We start from the raw sequence: 14,560 nt of genomic DNA, 5'->3' as shown, positions 1-14,560 counted from the left end.
TTTGGAACTAAGATGACAATAAACCAGCTCTACTGATAACTGAGCTGCAAATAAGGATAAGGAGTAAAATCGGAATTAAGGCAAGCCAGTTCTAGCGCACCTTTAAAATTTTGCTACAACCCTAAACACCAAAATGGCATTATATTTGGGAACTACCTAAACTTTAAAAGAAAACGCTCATTAAAAAAATTTGTCAAAGTAAATAAAATCTAAAGAAGGTTCAAAAATTCTTTAATGTTTATATTTCTAAGTTTATCAGGTTTTCATATCTAGTATTTCCATACCATTCATTAGTGAAGTTTTAAAGTTTTTTGTTTACTCAACCAGTTGTAGCCAGTTTCCTGAAACTGAATGCAAAATAAACTGACACTCTTGGATTTATAATATTCTAAAGAAGGAGGTAATACAGATTTTGCAGTTCTGCAACTTTTGTATTTTGCTAAAGCACACCTAAACATTTTCAGTGAAGCTATACATTTATCAGGAGTCAACCTGGTAAAGGAACACAAGCTTTTTGTAGAAGTTTCGCCATATTTACCTGATAAAGATAACTGGAAGAGCACATGAGTAGCTTGTGTATTTGCTTTGTTTCATTTGCATAGGAAGAGTGTTATTTTAGGTCACTTTTATGCTGCAAAACAATTTTAGAAAACTACTATCACATAAGAATAAAACAGAAGCATCACTGCCATAAATCCTTTATTTTTTAAAAATTGCATCCAGGCTGTCTGTGCTGTAAGAAACTGACCACTGGAACCTCCCTTTCTCAACATTTCTGTCGTCTTATAAGTTCAGGAGCTGTGCAATGTGACAGAACACCAGCGTCCTGGGACCTCCATTTCTGATCTCAAACAAAATCAAGCTGCTCAACACGCTTTAATCCATGCCTTGCTTAATCCTGCTTATTGCCCGCCGTTCCTAAAGTATTATTTGCAGAGTTTTTAAATTTAGTAAGAACATCCTGGCCTATTTCCAAAACTTCTCCCCCCGCCTCGATTTCTCCCATCCATTCATCCACCAAGGAGCTCACAGAGCCCTGAACAAGGAAAGGGAGGAGGGAGGCCCTGACGGGCAGGAGCTGGGCCGTGGCCGGGGCGTGTAACTCACATGATGGTTTGGGGCTGGCTTCTACGACAGAGCTGAGAATTCGCAGGCATCAGATGGTCACTGACTTCAGTCCCTATTTTCAGCGGCTTCCCACCACCAGCACTGAGTAACACAGCCAGTGTTTAATTCCCAGTTCCTCAGAGCAAGGCAAGATTCACAGAAGGGATCCAAACCTCGCCCAGGGAAAGCCCTAGAGAGCACATCAGAACCCTTCCCCTGTCAGCTTTTCTCCTGAACTTGCAAAGCTGTGCACAGACTCTACACTGTAAGATGGGGCATTTGGAACATTGCTTTCTTCTTAACCTGAAAAGCAGTTCCATGGCTGCATCAATCCCTGATAGAAGGACAAAGCATTTCCCTATTTTGTTTATCCTGTGCGGCAGACAGTCTCCATGCCGCCCTGTCGTCAACAGCAATGCTGGGTGCATTACTGGTGCACGCTGCTTATAATGGCAGGCGCATGGCCCTGAGGCTGCCATCTGCTAGGAAGGAAGTACTCTCTCGTCGGATGCTGGAGAGACTGACAGCTAATGTAAACAGAACCCTGAGTCACCGGCAGGAGCACGAGGCCACAGATTCCCAATTTCATTTTCTTAAAATATGGATGGCTTATGAATTTTTATGTTGCCTACATCTTCCTTTATGCTTCTGAAAATGGGGTTAACGCCTTCTGAAAAACCATTTCTCTTCATATAAAAATTCAGTTAAGTCATTTTTTTTCTCAGGAAAAAAGGATCTTAAAAACAAGAGGGGCACTGGTGAAAAAATCCACTCCCCAGAAGATTGCCACCTAGCAACAACTGATTGGTTACATGGTCCTTAGGCAGATTCTAAATTGGTTAGTTTTCAAATGAACTCATTATTAAATAGGTTAATGACTCATTTCTTCGGAAACTGTTACTGGACTTATTAATAATGAGGAGTATATGATATTCCACTTCCAGAATAAATGCATCTTAAACTGAAAACACCAGCTGACCCATTAGGTACTGGATCAGTGGTCCAGGCTGAACCAGCCTATAAAGAGCAAGGAGTTACATTTTTTCAGATAATAGAGGCCTTTCGATTTGAATTATCCCAAGAATTTTCTTTCTTCTTCTTCCCTTTTTTATTTTTTTTTGGTTTTTACAAGAAGCACATGATCTTGAACGTTGGCCAGACCTTCACTCTTCTGCCTCCTCCGAAAACCCTGCCCGCGTGACGGTGAGCAGCCATATTCCTCTGATGAACGACAGGCTTCCTTATTTAGGCACCTCTGCATTCTCTATTTCTGTCTACCAGCCTACCTCTTGGTCTATGCATGAGGCAATTTACTAATGTGTTCCAAAGCAAAAAGATGAATACCACTTCTACAAACACTAAGTCGTTCTAGAGGAAACAGGCCATATCCTGGGAGAGAGTTATTCATTAGTACACAAAAGACCCACAGAGACACAGCATCCCCTCTTCTTTCTTGATAATATTTACAAACATCTCTACTAACTGATGACAGAGGTGACCTTGGGAAAGATGGCCAACTTCCCTTGGCCTCTGCTTTCACAACCTTCAAATGAGTTATGTTATAGCAATGGCTGCCAACCCTTTACCCTCAAAATGACCTTGCTTTTTTTCTGATTGTCACCACACTGTGGGGGAAGAGTTTATTGCGTTCGGGGGGGCGGGGGGGGGGGGGGGGCGGGTCTCTGGTCAAGTATAACATACAGTTTGCTTTACTGAAACAAAAACAGCTGGAAGAATGTAAGTTTTCCACTTTGCAGGCCAACTGAAGTCCAGGAAGCGAGACTGGACACCCCCAGAAGAGAAGACCAACCGACAACTTGATTCAACCCTAAAATTGACTGACAAAATGAGAGCCTTGAACGTGGGATCAAATCCTAAACTCTTCGAACTGCCCGGTGTAAAAACAGGTGCAAGGAAAAAAGTTGGGGGCTTTCCTTCAAGGTCCTGTCTTCCTGCTTAACTGTCCCCATTTTACTCTGAGTGAATAATGTACGGTGGGAAAAAGGGAGAAATTATGTCATTATTCCCCAAGAGAATTAAAAAAAAAATGTTAACCTGAAAGGTGCCTGAGGCGGGGTCTCCAGTAAAATCCTAATGCAGCTATTCTAAGTGAGCTTCCAAAGCACACAGGGTTTGTGGGACATGGAAACAATGTGACAGATTGTTGCCAGCACCGCTGTGGGGATCTGATGGTAGGAGGTGGAACCATGGGAAAATCCTGGTAAATCAGCATCTTCACGTGGTTCAATCCAACACTTCTCCTTTTGGCTCAGGGATCAAGAGCAAGTCACTGGACTTCTCTCTACGATGCCAGTTCCTTGCTCCAAAAAATGGGGATCCAGGTGGCCTGACCTACATAGTAGGGGTTTGTGGTGGATTACGTGATACTATACGTAGGAAAATGTCTTCAAGTTATGAAGTGAAGAAAAACATCTTTTGAATTTTAAACAATTCTTTCAATTCAATGGGGCGAGGCGCATGGGATTATTTTTCAATATTGATCAGAATAATGGTTATACTTCCACCATCTCCAATTCCAACAGCATTCTTTCAAAATCATTCACTGTCCACCACATTTGGGGATTGTTAGCTACACTTATAATCTGGAGGCAAAAGACGGACTATTTAAGTAACTACTTTTAAATTTTCAAAGAGCAAGGACTATGTCACATTCATAAATATTAAAGATTGTGCATTAATACTACGCAAAAGCATAAGTCACTCTTAAGAGAAGCATATGAATTTTAAGGTAACTGTTAAAATCACATAATATAATGAACTCTGTAATAATACCTATTTTTACACATTGAGAAAACTGAAATTTAATACTTCATCATAATAATTCACTCAAGTATTTGTAGCAATACCATGTGCATAGATTAAAGTAATAGGAAGACTATAACTGTGCTTAAGGTTATAAAGTTTGAACAGGTTTAGAGAACACATCATTATTCAATATTTTAGTTTCAATTAAGAAAAAAAATCTACATCAAGCCTCTTGGATGAGATATTACGGAACTACCCCCCCCCCACACACACACACCCCCAAAATATTTATTTCTGGAAAGTTCGATACTTTTTAAAATCAGTACTAAAAAACCCAGTATTTACAAAGTGCTATGCATGCAATCATTTATCTTTAAAGTATATTATGGATCAAAATATCTGACCAAATATTCCAAATTTCAGTAAAAGCATAATAAGCAAGGAATATTATATAAATCTTGTCTGTGTGTGTAACTACTGTGTATGGCATAAGAAAACCGGGCCAAGTTTGAAGACACGTTTACCTGATCAAATTGTCCAAAGTTTCTGGACATGTAAAGGCAACTTTATGCAAATTTAATATTTTTCTAGTCCAATCAAAAAGAAATCAGAACCACTAACCTCACTGTTTCGTCATTGTAAACACACAGCCTGTAAGTCTTCACCCTAGCTCTACGTCAGTGTTCTCATGCAATGAATTCGATTTAAACGTTAAGACCACCAAGCAGAGACCTAGCTTGCCCTATTTGCACCCACGGAGCAAAACATCAGTACACAACATATACTCTGACTCTCTCTATTCAAGCTTTGTTCAGTGCCTTTTACTTTAGCGTGTGGTTAATGTAAGTTGGTAGCTATCTAGAAGGAAATGGAATAATCAGCAGCAATTATCAACCTCAGCATTTCCTCCACTCAGAGTGATGCTTCTTCAGAAAAAATCTACCACTGAACTCTGTCCACGATAATCTACCTGGAATGATTCAAAATAACCACCGCAATCTCGAAGAATACATTCAAATGAAAAAAATTAACACAGCGTCCCCATTTCAATTCGGATAGCACTGTCTTCATAAAACCCACCACCTGATGAATAACACGGATAGAACTGATAATTTTGGAGGTTCAGAAAATTTTGTTATCATTTGCTTATTAAAATGCCAACATTAAATGCCTTGCCCATCTTGTATGGAAATACAAATTCTGCTCATGTCTGTAGCACAGAGTGTGCCCAGGAGTCCCCAATTATAGTGGCCTGAGTGAAGAGCTGGCTTTGGGGGCGGGGCACAGCGCTCGACTTTCCCCGCTCCACTTGGCAACACAGATAAAAGAGGAAAGTTAGATTTTCCCTTAAGTTTCTAAGGTGAAACGGGAACACTTGATTCTATTCTACCAAAAAAAAAACAAAACAGAAAAACCTCTCCACTTGCCAAATCTGATGCCAAAAGTTAACCAGCTCTTGGAACGACGCTTCTACAGAAAGTGCGTTCGTGGGAATTTTAACAGAAAACCCATTATACCCGTGCTGTTAACAAAACTTTTGCCAGTTCTCCTCTTCAGAAAAAAGAAAGAGGTTCATTTTAATACTAATAGTTCTAAAGAAAATAAAACATTAATTATCTATTAAAATTCCTTTTTTGGGAGTAGTGGGCCAGTGGAAGAACAAAAGAATCAAAGGCTGGAGGTTTTCCTACTCTGTCTGACAACCAAACACAGCAACACAGCGCAGGAGTGACCACCCTAATTAGATCAACCGGGAGAGTGAAACCCCAGGCTGAAGCATGGATCATTCAACAACTGAAAGTTTAAGGCTCCTGCTCTTTCTTTTAACACATCCCGCATGAAGAGCCAACACTGTCAACTGAAGGTAATGAGAAGTACGGTCTTAATATAGTTTCAGGATTAGGATGCTATTTTCCTTAATTGTTATTTTACTATGTAATTTAAAACAGTACTTCACTACAATTGATAATTATCTATGAAAAAAATCTCAAGTTAAATAAAGAGGGGAAAAAACAATGCTTCTTGGAGACTGGAGTGGAACTAGCAATCAAGCAGTAAAGGCAGGGATGTCTTAAGAAGATATTGGCTCCATTTTCAGACGACTGTGAGTTGTCTGTTTTTGAACTTAAGAACACCCATTTACAAGTGTCTTTCCTGTATTTACTCATGGTTTCCAAGTCATAAACATCAACAGAATTATTGGACTTGTTAGCACATTTCTTTAGAAGAGCTTAACTGCTCTCAATGTTTGCGATCTCCCGGACCCCCCAGTGGCCCTGTGACACAGACGGGAGAGGGTTAGAACTGCCCCATTTTACAGAAAGAGAAAGTGAGAAAGAGAGATTAAATGGCTTCCTCTAGTCACAGAATGACTCATTAAGATCAGCAACTAGAAACCTGGTTTCCTGATTCCTGGTTTAGTGTTCCACATACTATGCTTCCTTCTATGAAGTACTATTTTTGTAAAGGTTTCTCTTTCAATAACGGAAACAGAACAAGTCACGTGACTTTCATTCACGAAAGCCTGAGTGTGTTTTCATTAGCACCTTAGTTGTCTGTTCCCGGGGAACGGGGTTGGAGCGGGGCGTGCTATCATCTTATTGTGGCAGAGCTAGCCAACGAAAGCGGAAAAGCACACACAACACCAAACAGCAAGGGTATGTGGTTTGTCAAGCAATCTCACTGGAGTTCTAAAAACATTCAAGTTCTTTGCTTTGAGACTTCAGCAGGCAATACTCAAACATAAATTGTGATTGTATTGTTCCTTTGGAAACATTCTCCTTCCATAATTCTTTTATGTAGGATGAATAAATACTCCTTTTACCAAACAAAATTTAAATACAAATGCTTTCAGTGATAATTCTTATCTAACCTGCCTTGTACATACATATAAAGCAATTTTAGAATAAAAATCCCACCAACGAGGAACACGAAGATAGCATATTCTATGATATATACCAATCTATAATCATAACACGAAAATATATAAAGTTAACTTTGAAAAGCAGTTTTAAAGCACAGTAAGTTCAGTAACATATTTCCAGTTCCCAAACAACAACACTCTAAGAGATTGGCCAGATTCTTCTACACACACAACATGCAGTAAGCGACCTTTCCCGACTCCCAAATAAGATGCATAATTTAGAGTTCAATTTTTATTTGCTCTGGACTAATACACACACACACTCCCCTAAGGTGTCCTCGCTTCTTAATTGGCTCCAGTGCTGAAACCCCACCCCCATTCCTACTTCTATTGTGAACAACTGTCAGACATTGCTGGAGTCTTTGTTACTGCTTATGCAAATACCAAATACTACCCAAGTGACCCCAAGTTGCTCTGCTCCAGCATAACTAAGGAAGTTTTTCCACACAGAACCCAAGGAGCTCAACATGGAAACACACGCCAGTTCTGAGAGCCTGGGCACTGCACACAGTGACCCAGGAACTTCCTTTTCCACTCCATCTTCAAAGAAATGCTTTGCAAGCCTTCCTTCCATAAATCTCTCTCAAAGGACACTTATCTCCTGTGAACTTTTCATTCATGAACACCACAAACAAACGTCCACACGTGTATGTGAGTTAAATCAAAGCGGACGGTCCTTCTGAGTTTCTACATGTTCTCTTTCCGAATCCACAGCCCACAACACAGGTTCCACGTTAATTAAGATGACATCCTCATCTTGCCTAGTCTACTGTTCTCTGTGTTCAAATTAGTTTACTAGAAATCCATTTAGCCTGTGGTCCTTTCTTCAAAATGTGGTTTTGGCGCAATGGATCAATCGCAGTTATCTATTTTGCTTAAAAATAGCCGTTTTCCTTCTTAAAAGGATGTTTACCATAATGCCCACACGGACTTTGGAAAACAACAACCCAAAACAGTCTCTCATCTTTGTTCAACCACCACGGGACATACAAACCGCTGTTCTGATTTCAGAATCCCAGATCCTATAGGTCGAAAGGAATTTTATACTGGTGGGAAATCTTAAAAAAAACAAGCTATGAGGTCTCTAACTGAACTTATCTCCTGCAGTTTAACATTTTCCCTAGACTGAGAAGAGCATTAAGCACACATGAATCACGTTTCTGAATGTATCGACTTTATCAGAGAGGCCTTGAATCCCTTTAGGCCTGCGGGCGCAAGCTCCACCTCACTCCCCGTTACTGTGAGAACCCACTCCTGGCACCCTCCTCGATCCAGTCCAGGTTTCCACCTCCTACTCCACCAAAAGCAGTAAAAGGTGTTATGTTCTCAGGCTGTTCTTCTGATTAGAATCAGATTTCAACAAAATGTACTTTCATGTTCACGATGACATACACCCATTTGGGCATACCAAATACATTTGTCTGTGTATGTATTTTCCCCCCACTCCATTCCAGTTATGCTGGGGTGCTGATATGGCCTGTGTCTTGGATGGCAGCTAATCCTTCAACTCTCTGACATACTAGCAGTTTTTCGGACATACCAGTGGGGCTTAAGGTAACTCCAAGAAAGAGACCTTCAGCCGAGTCATCGTTTATGGGACACATTCTGACAACTTCCAACTGATTTAAATAGATGCTGAAGCCCCATATTTCTGATAAATCTGTGGCTATTTTCATCTTTTATGAAATGGTTTTATATGGTTTTAATAAAAAAAGCAAATAGCTTTTCTTCTATTATATAAGAATAACAGGGTATTTACCCTACAGCTATAATTTTAAATCTCATGGATACTATCAAACATATGCTGGATTTAGATGGCATGAAATGGGTGTTTGCTTTAAGAACAAAAGGTATATGGATCTCCAAGCCACCTCCATCATCATCACCTTGTGAGCCTTGCGGACTGCTGACCTTCGGCCAGCATCCAAATAACACTCTTCACTGCTGTGTGCTTTGTGGTTCCCAGAACCTCTACCTGACCAGTACCCCCGCACAGAAACATTGACTAAATTAAAGCAGCTCTCCTCAACATCCACCTCCCTTACACCTCTCGCCGCCCCCCCCCCCCCCTTCATCATTCAAAGTTTGAGACAGTTAGAACGCGCCGCCAGCTGCAAAGCAAGCACATCTCTCTCTCCTCAGGGATATTTGATGAGAAGGAGGAGGAACAATGCAGGACACCATCCCATCTAATTGTTCTTCCAAAGATCTGTGTTGTCGTCTTCCCCTTGTTTTCCCTAAATCACTGATTCTAAATTCTGGCTGCACATTAACATCACCTGGGCAACGGAAACACGCTGCTGCCTGGGCTCTGCCCACCGCATGCTCTGCTTGAATGTGTCTGGGGTGAGGGCCAATAGGTAATTTCTCAAACCTCCTCTGGTGAGTCTAAGCTAGGGTAGAGTTCTCAGAGGATGGGCCCCCCAGCCAGCAGCATCAGCACAATCTGGAAATACCTTAGGAAGGTATATTCTGGGCCACAGCCCAGATCTACTCTTTCAGAATCTGGGGCTTCACACAGGCCAGCGATCAAGGCCTCAGCACACTCCCCCGGTGACTCCCAGGGACGCTCAAGTCTGAGAACCACTGCTTCAGAGCTGTGTTTAAGCAGTGTTACCCTCTCTGCCCCTTAAGACAAAAAGAACCTCTCTGATGGGAAAGCTCCGACAGCTTATGGGTAAACGGTAAATGGTTAACCGTTCCCTTTTAGCCAAAATGGATGCTCATTTCCTAAACTATTTTCGGGCTTGTTTTTATAAACTTTGAGGCTTAGCAAGAATCAGCTGGGGCCCAGCTCAGGAAAACAAAGAAAAAGGTGAAGGCTGCAGCCCAGAGCAGTCAGAACCTGAAGTCCCTCCCCGGCAGAAGTTCCCACCTCTCCGAGCAAGCAGCCCTGGCTGCTGCCTCCGTGGGGTGGCTGACCCGCGGAGCACGTCCAGTATTAACCAGGGGGAGAAAGGCTGTGGGAAAGAAGAAAGGGGTTGGGCCGAAAAAAACAAATCAAAGTCGCTCCAGTCGGAAGCTTCACGTTCAACTCAAAGACGACTTGATTGCTCCTGGCAAGGTCTTTGGGGAACCAGGAGAAAACGGGAGCCAAAAGTAAAACAAAACAAGAAGCTTGGGCCAATATTTTGGCATTTAGAGCAAGGTACCAGAGAAAGGAAAAGGAGTGAATCCACAGACGCTCACCCACTTTCCCACGCTTCCTCCCACCCGCCCAAGCCCCAAGGGCCTCACCTTTCACAACCGTGGCCTCCTTCAGGTGATGCGACAAGAAGTCAATGCTGGCATAGGTGTTGGCGGATGGCAGGGCACCAGGGCCCGGCCCCCCACACACCCCGCCCGTGCTGCTGCCCCCCACGGCGCTGATGAGACCCCCAAGGCTCCGGGTCCGGCCCCAGGCGCTTTTGTCTCCCGGCTGCGGATGCTGTGGATGCTGCGGATGCTGCTGCGGGGGCGGCTCGTCCCTCACGTCGATGGCGATGTAGTTGAGGCCGTTCTGGAAGCCGGCAGAGGTCTCCCTGCGCATTGGAGAGCCAGTGCCGCCGGGGCAGCCAACCAAGCCACCAGGCTGACTCGGTGTCCACGGCCGCGCCTGCTGGGGGACCGGTGGCTGCAACTGGCGGGGGGACGCAGGGGGCTCATCTCCCCCACCGAGGATGCTGCCGCCGCCCCCTTCGCTGCTTTTCCTGAGAGAAACATTTTCCACAGAGGCCGAGTTATGGCGCTTCGGGTTGTGGGCGAAGGACGGGGACACGGGGGTCACAGTGGTGGTCGAGGAGAACGTCTCGGAGCTGTGGCGGCGGCGGCCCCCCTGCGGGTCTGCGCGGATGACCTTGGCCCCTCGGTGCGGGTCTGGGGGCTGGCTGGCCTGAAGGAAGGCCTCGACCCCCGACACCTGATCCATGAGACTCAGCCTCTTCACGCCGGACGTGGGGCTGGTCACGCGGGCACCTTCTGGCTTGGGGGGGGGCCGCGATGGGTTGTGGCGGGGTGGCAGCCACGCCAAAGGCCATCTCGGTGTAGTCACCATTGTCCCCAGTCTCCGAGGACGAAGAGGAGGCGGCGCCGGGGCCCTGGGAGGTGGATGCTGGAGGCAGGCGGTACAGCTCCCCTGGGGGTGGCGGAGGGGGGGCCAGCGGCTGCAGGGAGGAGGAGGGGGCGACAGGGCGCGGGGGCAGCGGTGGGTACGGGGACGAGGCCTCGGGGGACAGGAGGGCATCCAAGGAGCCCACAGGGTCCCCGCTCTGGGTACCCGGCTTGGGAGACTTGGGCGAGCTGAAGTCGAGGTTCATGTAGTCGGAGAGCGGGGAGCGCTGCCGGCTGTCGCTGCTCGTGCCCGGGGTGCCCGAGCCCAGGGACGAGGCTGGGCTGCTGGCGGACAGCAGCGAGGAGGACGAGGCCGCCGAGGCGAGCAGCGGAGGGGCCGGCGGCGACAGGCGCGCTCCTGACTCGCCGAAGTCGATGTTGATGTACTCGCCGGGGCTCTTGGGCTCGGGCGGCAGAGGGTACTCGTGCATGCTAGGCAGGGTCGGAAGGCCCTCCAGGGACAGGCGCGTGGGCCGTACTGCCCGGCAGCGCTGGTTCAGGAAGCCCTCCGGGCGGCCACTGCCGCCGCCACTCGGCCTCCCGGGCGAAGGCACTACTGGGTGAGGAGGCTGCGTGTGGCCGCCCCCACCGGCCCCGGTGGCGAAGGCGCTGGCCGACGGCGTGGTCCCCGGGCTGGCCTGCGGCTCCAGTCGCTCCTCTTCCAGGATGCGCCCCACGGGGGAGCTCATGAGCACGTACTGGTCGTGGTCCCCGTCGCAGGTGTAGGGAGCCTTGTAGGAGCGAGGCAGGGAGCTGTAGCAGTAGCCAGGGACGCCCCTGAGCGTCTCCCCGCTGCTGTGCAAGGCTGCGGAGAAGAAGTCGGGCGGGGTCCCCGAGGGGCCCGCGTCGCTGGGGGACATGTTGAGGTAGTCCCCGTTGGGAAGCAGCTTGCTGTCGGCGTTCTCCATGGACAGCTTGGAGCCACACCACATGCGCATGTACCCACTGTCCTCGGGGGAGCTCTCGGCCGGGGAGCTGGCCTTGTAGCTGCCACCGTTCACTGGAAAGGCCCTGCCGGCCGCGGAGGCGGGCGCAGGCGCCGCAGCTCCCGTGGGGGGCAAGGCGGCGGCGGCAGCGCGAGGCTGCAGGATCTGCTTGGGGGCAGACACGCTGGTGGGGCTCATGGGCATGTAGTCGTCACTCTTGCAGCTACCACTGCCACCCCCCATGAGAGCCACGCCAGGGGTCATGGGCATGTAGCCATCGTCCGTGCCCAGGTTACTGCTGGAGCTCCTATGGGACCCAATTTCGATGTCGCCATAGTCCTCGGGATAGGGGTGGTAAGCCACTTTGGGAGAGGACGCGGGGCAGGACGGGCAGAGTCGGCCGGAGCTGCCGGAGAAGGTGGCCCGCATAAGGGTGTATTCATCCAGGGACGCGGAGGAGGGCTGGGGCACCGGCCGCTGCCGAGCAGGTGTCGTCAGGGAGTAAGTCCTCTTCCTCAGCCCTCTGTCCAAGTCCTGGGCCCCGTCCCCTGAGACTCGGCGGTAGGGACGACCACAGTGGCTCAGGGGCCTGTCCATGGTCATGTACCCGTACAGCTCCCCCCCGCTGCCGTCCCTGGCCGGGGGGGTCTCGGCGATGGACTCCGGCGTGTTGCTCCGGTGGCTGCAGAAGGCTCTCAGGTCCCCAGGGCTGGAGCCGTACTCGTCCAGGGACATGAAGCCGGGGTCGCTGGGGGAGCCCGAAGCCGAGGCGCTGCCGCTGGAGGGTCTCTGGCCCGCGGGGAGATGCAGGGGGTGCTGCAGGTGCGGGTGCGGGCCCGGAGGCGGCGGGTAGGAGCCCGAGCCGTGCCCGCTGCTGGACGACAGGCTGCCGGGGCTGGTGGCGGCCGGGGGCGAGTGCGCCACGGGCATGGACATGGAGCGGCTGTGTTGCAGGGCGCCCCCTGCCGGCGCCAGCGTCACCTTGCCCGCGCGGCCGCCGCAGCCGCCGCTCAGGGTGTGCGAGCGGCTCAGCGGCGCGCGCACCGGCCCGGGGCTCAGGGGGCTCCCCGACACCGACACGGGCCTGCCGCCCGCCGCCCCGGTCCCCGCCGCCGCGCCGCCGTCGCCCTCGCTGGCTGTGCGCACCCGACAGGAACTGCACTTGGCGGCCGGCGGGGTGGCGGCCAGGCTGTCGGTGCGCGAGCGGCGCACCAGGCCCGTCTGGCTGGGGGGCAGGTTGACCAGGTGGTGGTGGCGGCGCGCTCCGGGGACGCTGATGGGGTGCGTGGCCGACGAGCCCGACGACTGGCTCTTGCTGCGCGGCCGGAACTCGAAGAGCTCCTTGAGCGCCTTCATGGCCTCCAGGATGGTCTCGTGGATGTTCTGCGCCACCACCGAGTCGTCGGCCTGCATCCACAGCTCGCCGGGGCCCGTGACGGCCGAGCGGCCCACCTCGATGAAGAAGAAGCTGTCCGAGTGGCCGCAGCGGCGGATGTTCATGAGCTGCAGCGTCACCGACGGCTGCTCGCAGTTGAGCTTCACGAAGCCGATAGTGCGCGCCGACAGGCACAGGCGGTACACGCCCGTCAGGTTCTTGCTCTGGCCCAAGCCCTTGGGCTTGAGGTTCACCTGCCACACCTCGCGGTAGGCGGCCGTGGCGGGCGCCACCAGCCCGTAGCTGTCATCGGCCGCGGCGGCGCCGGCCGAGCCGCCCAGGGCGCCGGGCAGGGAGGCGCTGCAGGACGCGGCGGTGGCGGCGGCGGGGGGCGCGTCGCCGGCGCCCGCGCGGCCCTCGCTGACCAGGTCGGTGAGCGCGCGGTACCAGCCCTCCTGCTCCTGCTCGTTCTCGGCCGCCACGGCGAAGTACTCGTCCTTGGTGTAGAGGGCGATCAGGTACTTGTGTTTGGCGTCGGCGCGCTTGTTGATGTTCAGGCAGCAGTCGAGCGCGATGACCCGCTTCGGGGCGCCCGCCTTGCTCCGCCACTTCTTCTCGCTCTCGTAGTACTCGAGCCGCGGCGGCTGCGGCGCCGGCCCCCCGCCCGCTGTCGCCGTCGCCTCGTCGCCGCCCGCGCCGGGCCCGCGCAGCACGAAGAAGCGCTTGTGGCCGTGCTTTTGCTTGCGCAGGTAGCCGCACTTGCGCACGCTGTGGTTGTTGTTGTTGTTGTTGTTGTTGAGGTTGGGGCCGTCGCCGCCCGCTGGCCCGGGGGGCCCGTGCAGCGGCGGGCTCGCCATCGCGGGCGCTTCGGGCCGCGCCACCCGGCCCGGCGTGGCGGGGCTGGGGGGGAGCGGAGGGGGCGCGGGCGGGGGCGGCTCCCTCCCCCCTGCTCGCCCGCCGGAGCGCGCGTCCCTCGGGCCCAGGAGGTGGGGAAGGCTCGGGGAGGCCCGCGGGGGCCGGCACTGCGCGGTGGCGCAGCGCCCTCCGCGCTCCGGGGCCCCAGAGGATGCCCGGCGCGGGCGGTGGCCGCCCCCTGGCCCGGCTGCCCTCGGCCGCTGCCTCCCGGGCTCTCGGGCGGCGCCTGGGGACTCGCAGGCTGGGCCGAGAGTCAGGGTCCCCGAGCCGCGGGGCCGAGCTTAAGGCGCGCGCGGCCGCACCGGTCCCGCCGCCGCGCCGCGCTCTGGGGTGCCGGGGTACGCCCGGGCACTCGGGGTCTGCGCCGCCGCCGGGGTTCCTGCTTCTGGTGCTGCTGCCAACGGCGACCCGGGCTCGTCGCGGTCCCCGCCGCACAGTGAGTAACACATCGCGCACCGA

The 14,560-nt window shown here is 51.1% G+C and overlaps 1 protein-coding gene across 1 annotated transcript in view; it reads right to left on the bottom strand.

Annotated features, from left to right (window-relative positions):
• The window catches only part of IRS2 (insulin receptor substrate 2), a 30,847-nt gene extending 16,652 nt beyond the window's left edge, over positions 1–14,195 (bottom strand). The window contains 2 exon segments of the mRNA XM_046664117.1: positions 10,034–10,766; positions 10,768–14,195. Coding sequence (XP_046520073.1) covers positions 10,034–10,766; positions 10,768–14,043 — 4,009 coding nt within the window. The 5' untranslated portion in view covers positions 14,044–14,195.
• Positions 14,196–14,560: the final 365 nt, after the last annotated feature.

This window comes from Equus quagga, chromosome 6, assembly GCF_021613505.1.
Source record: "Equus quagga isolate Etosha38 chromosome 6, UCLA_HA_Equagga_1.0, whole genome shotgun sequence".
NCBI lineage: Eukaryota > Metazoa > Chordata > Mammalia > Perissodactyla > Equidae > Equus > Equus quagga.
The sequence above is the reverse complement of the archived record's forward strand: the minus strand, read 5'-3'. Positions and strand labels throughout refer to the sequence as shown.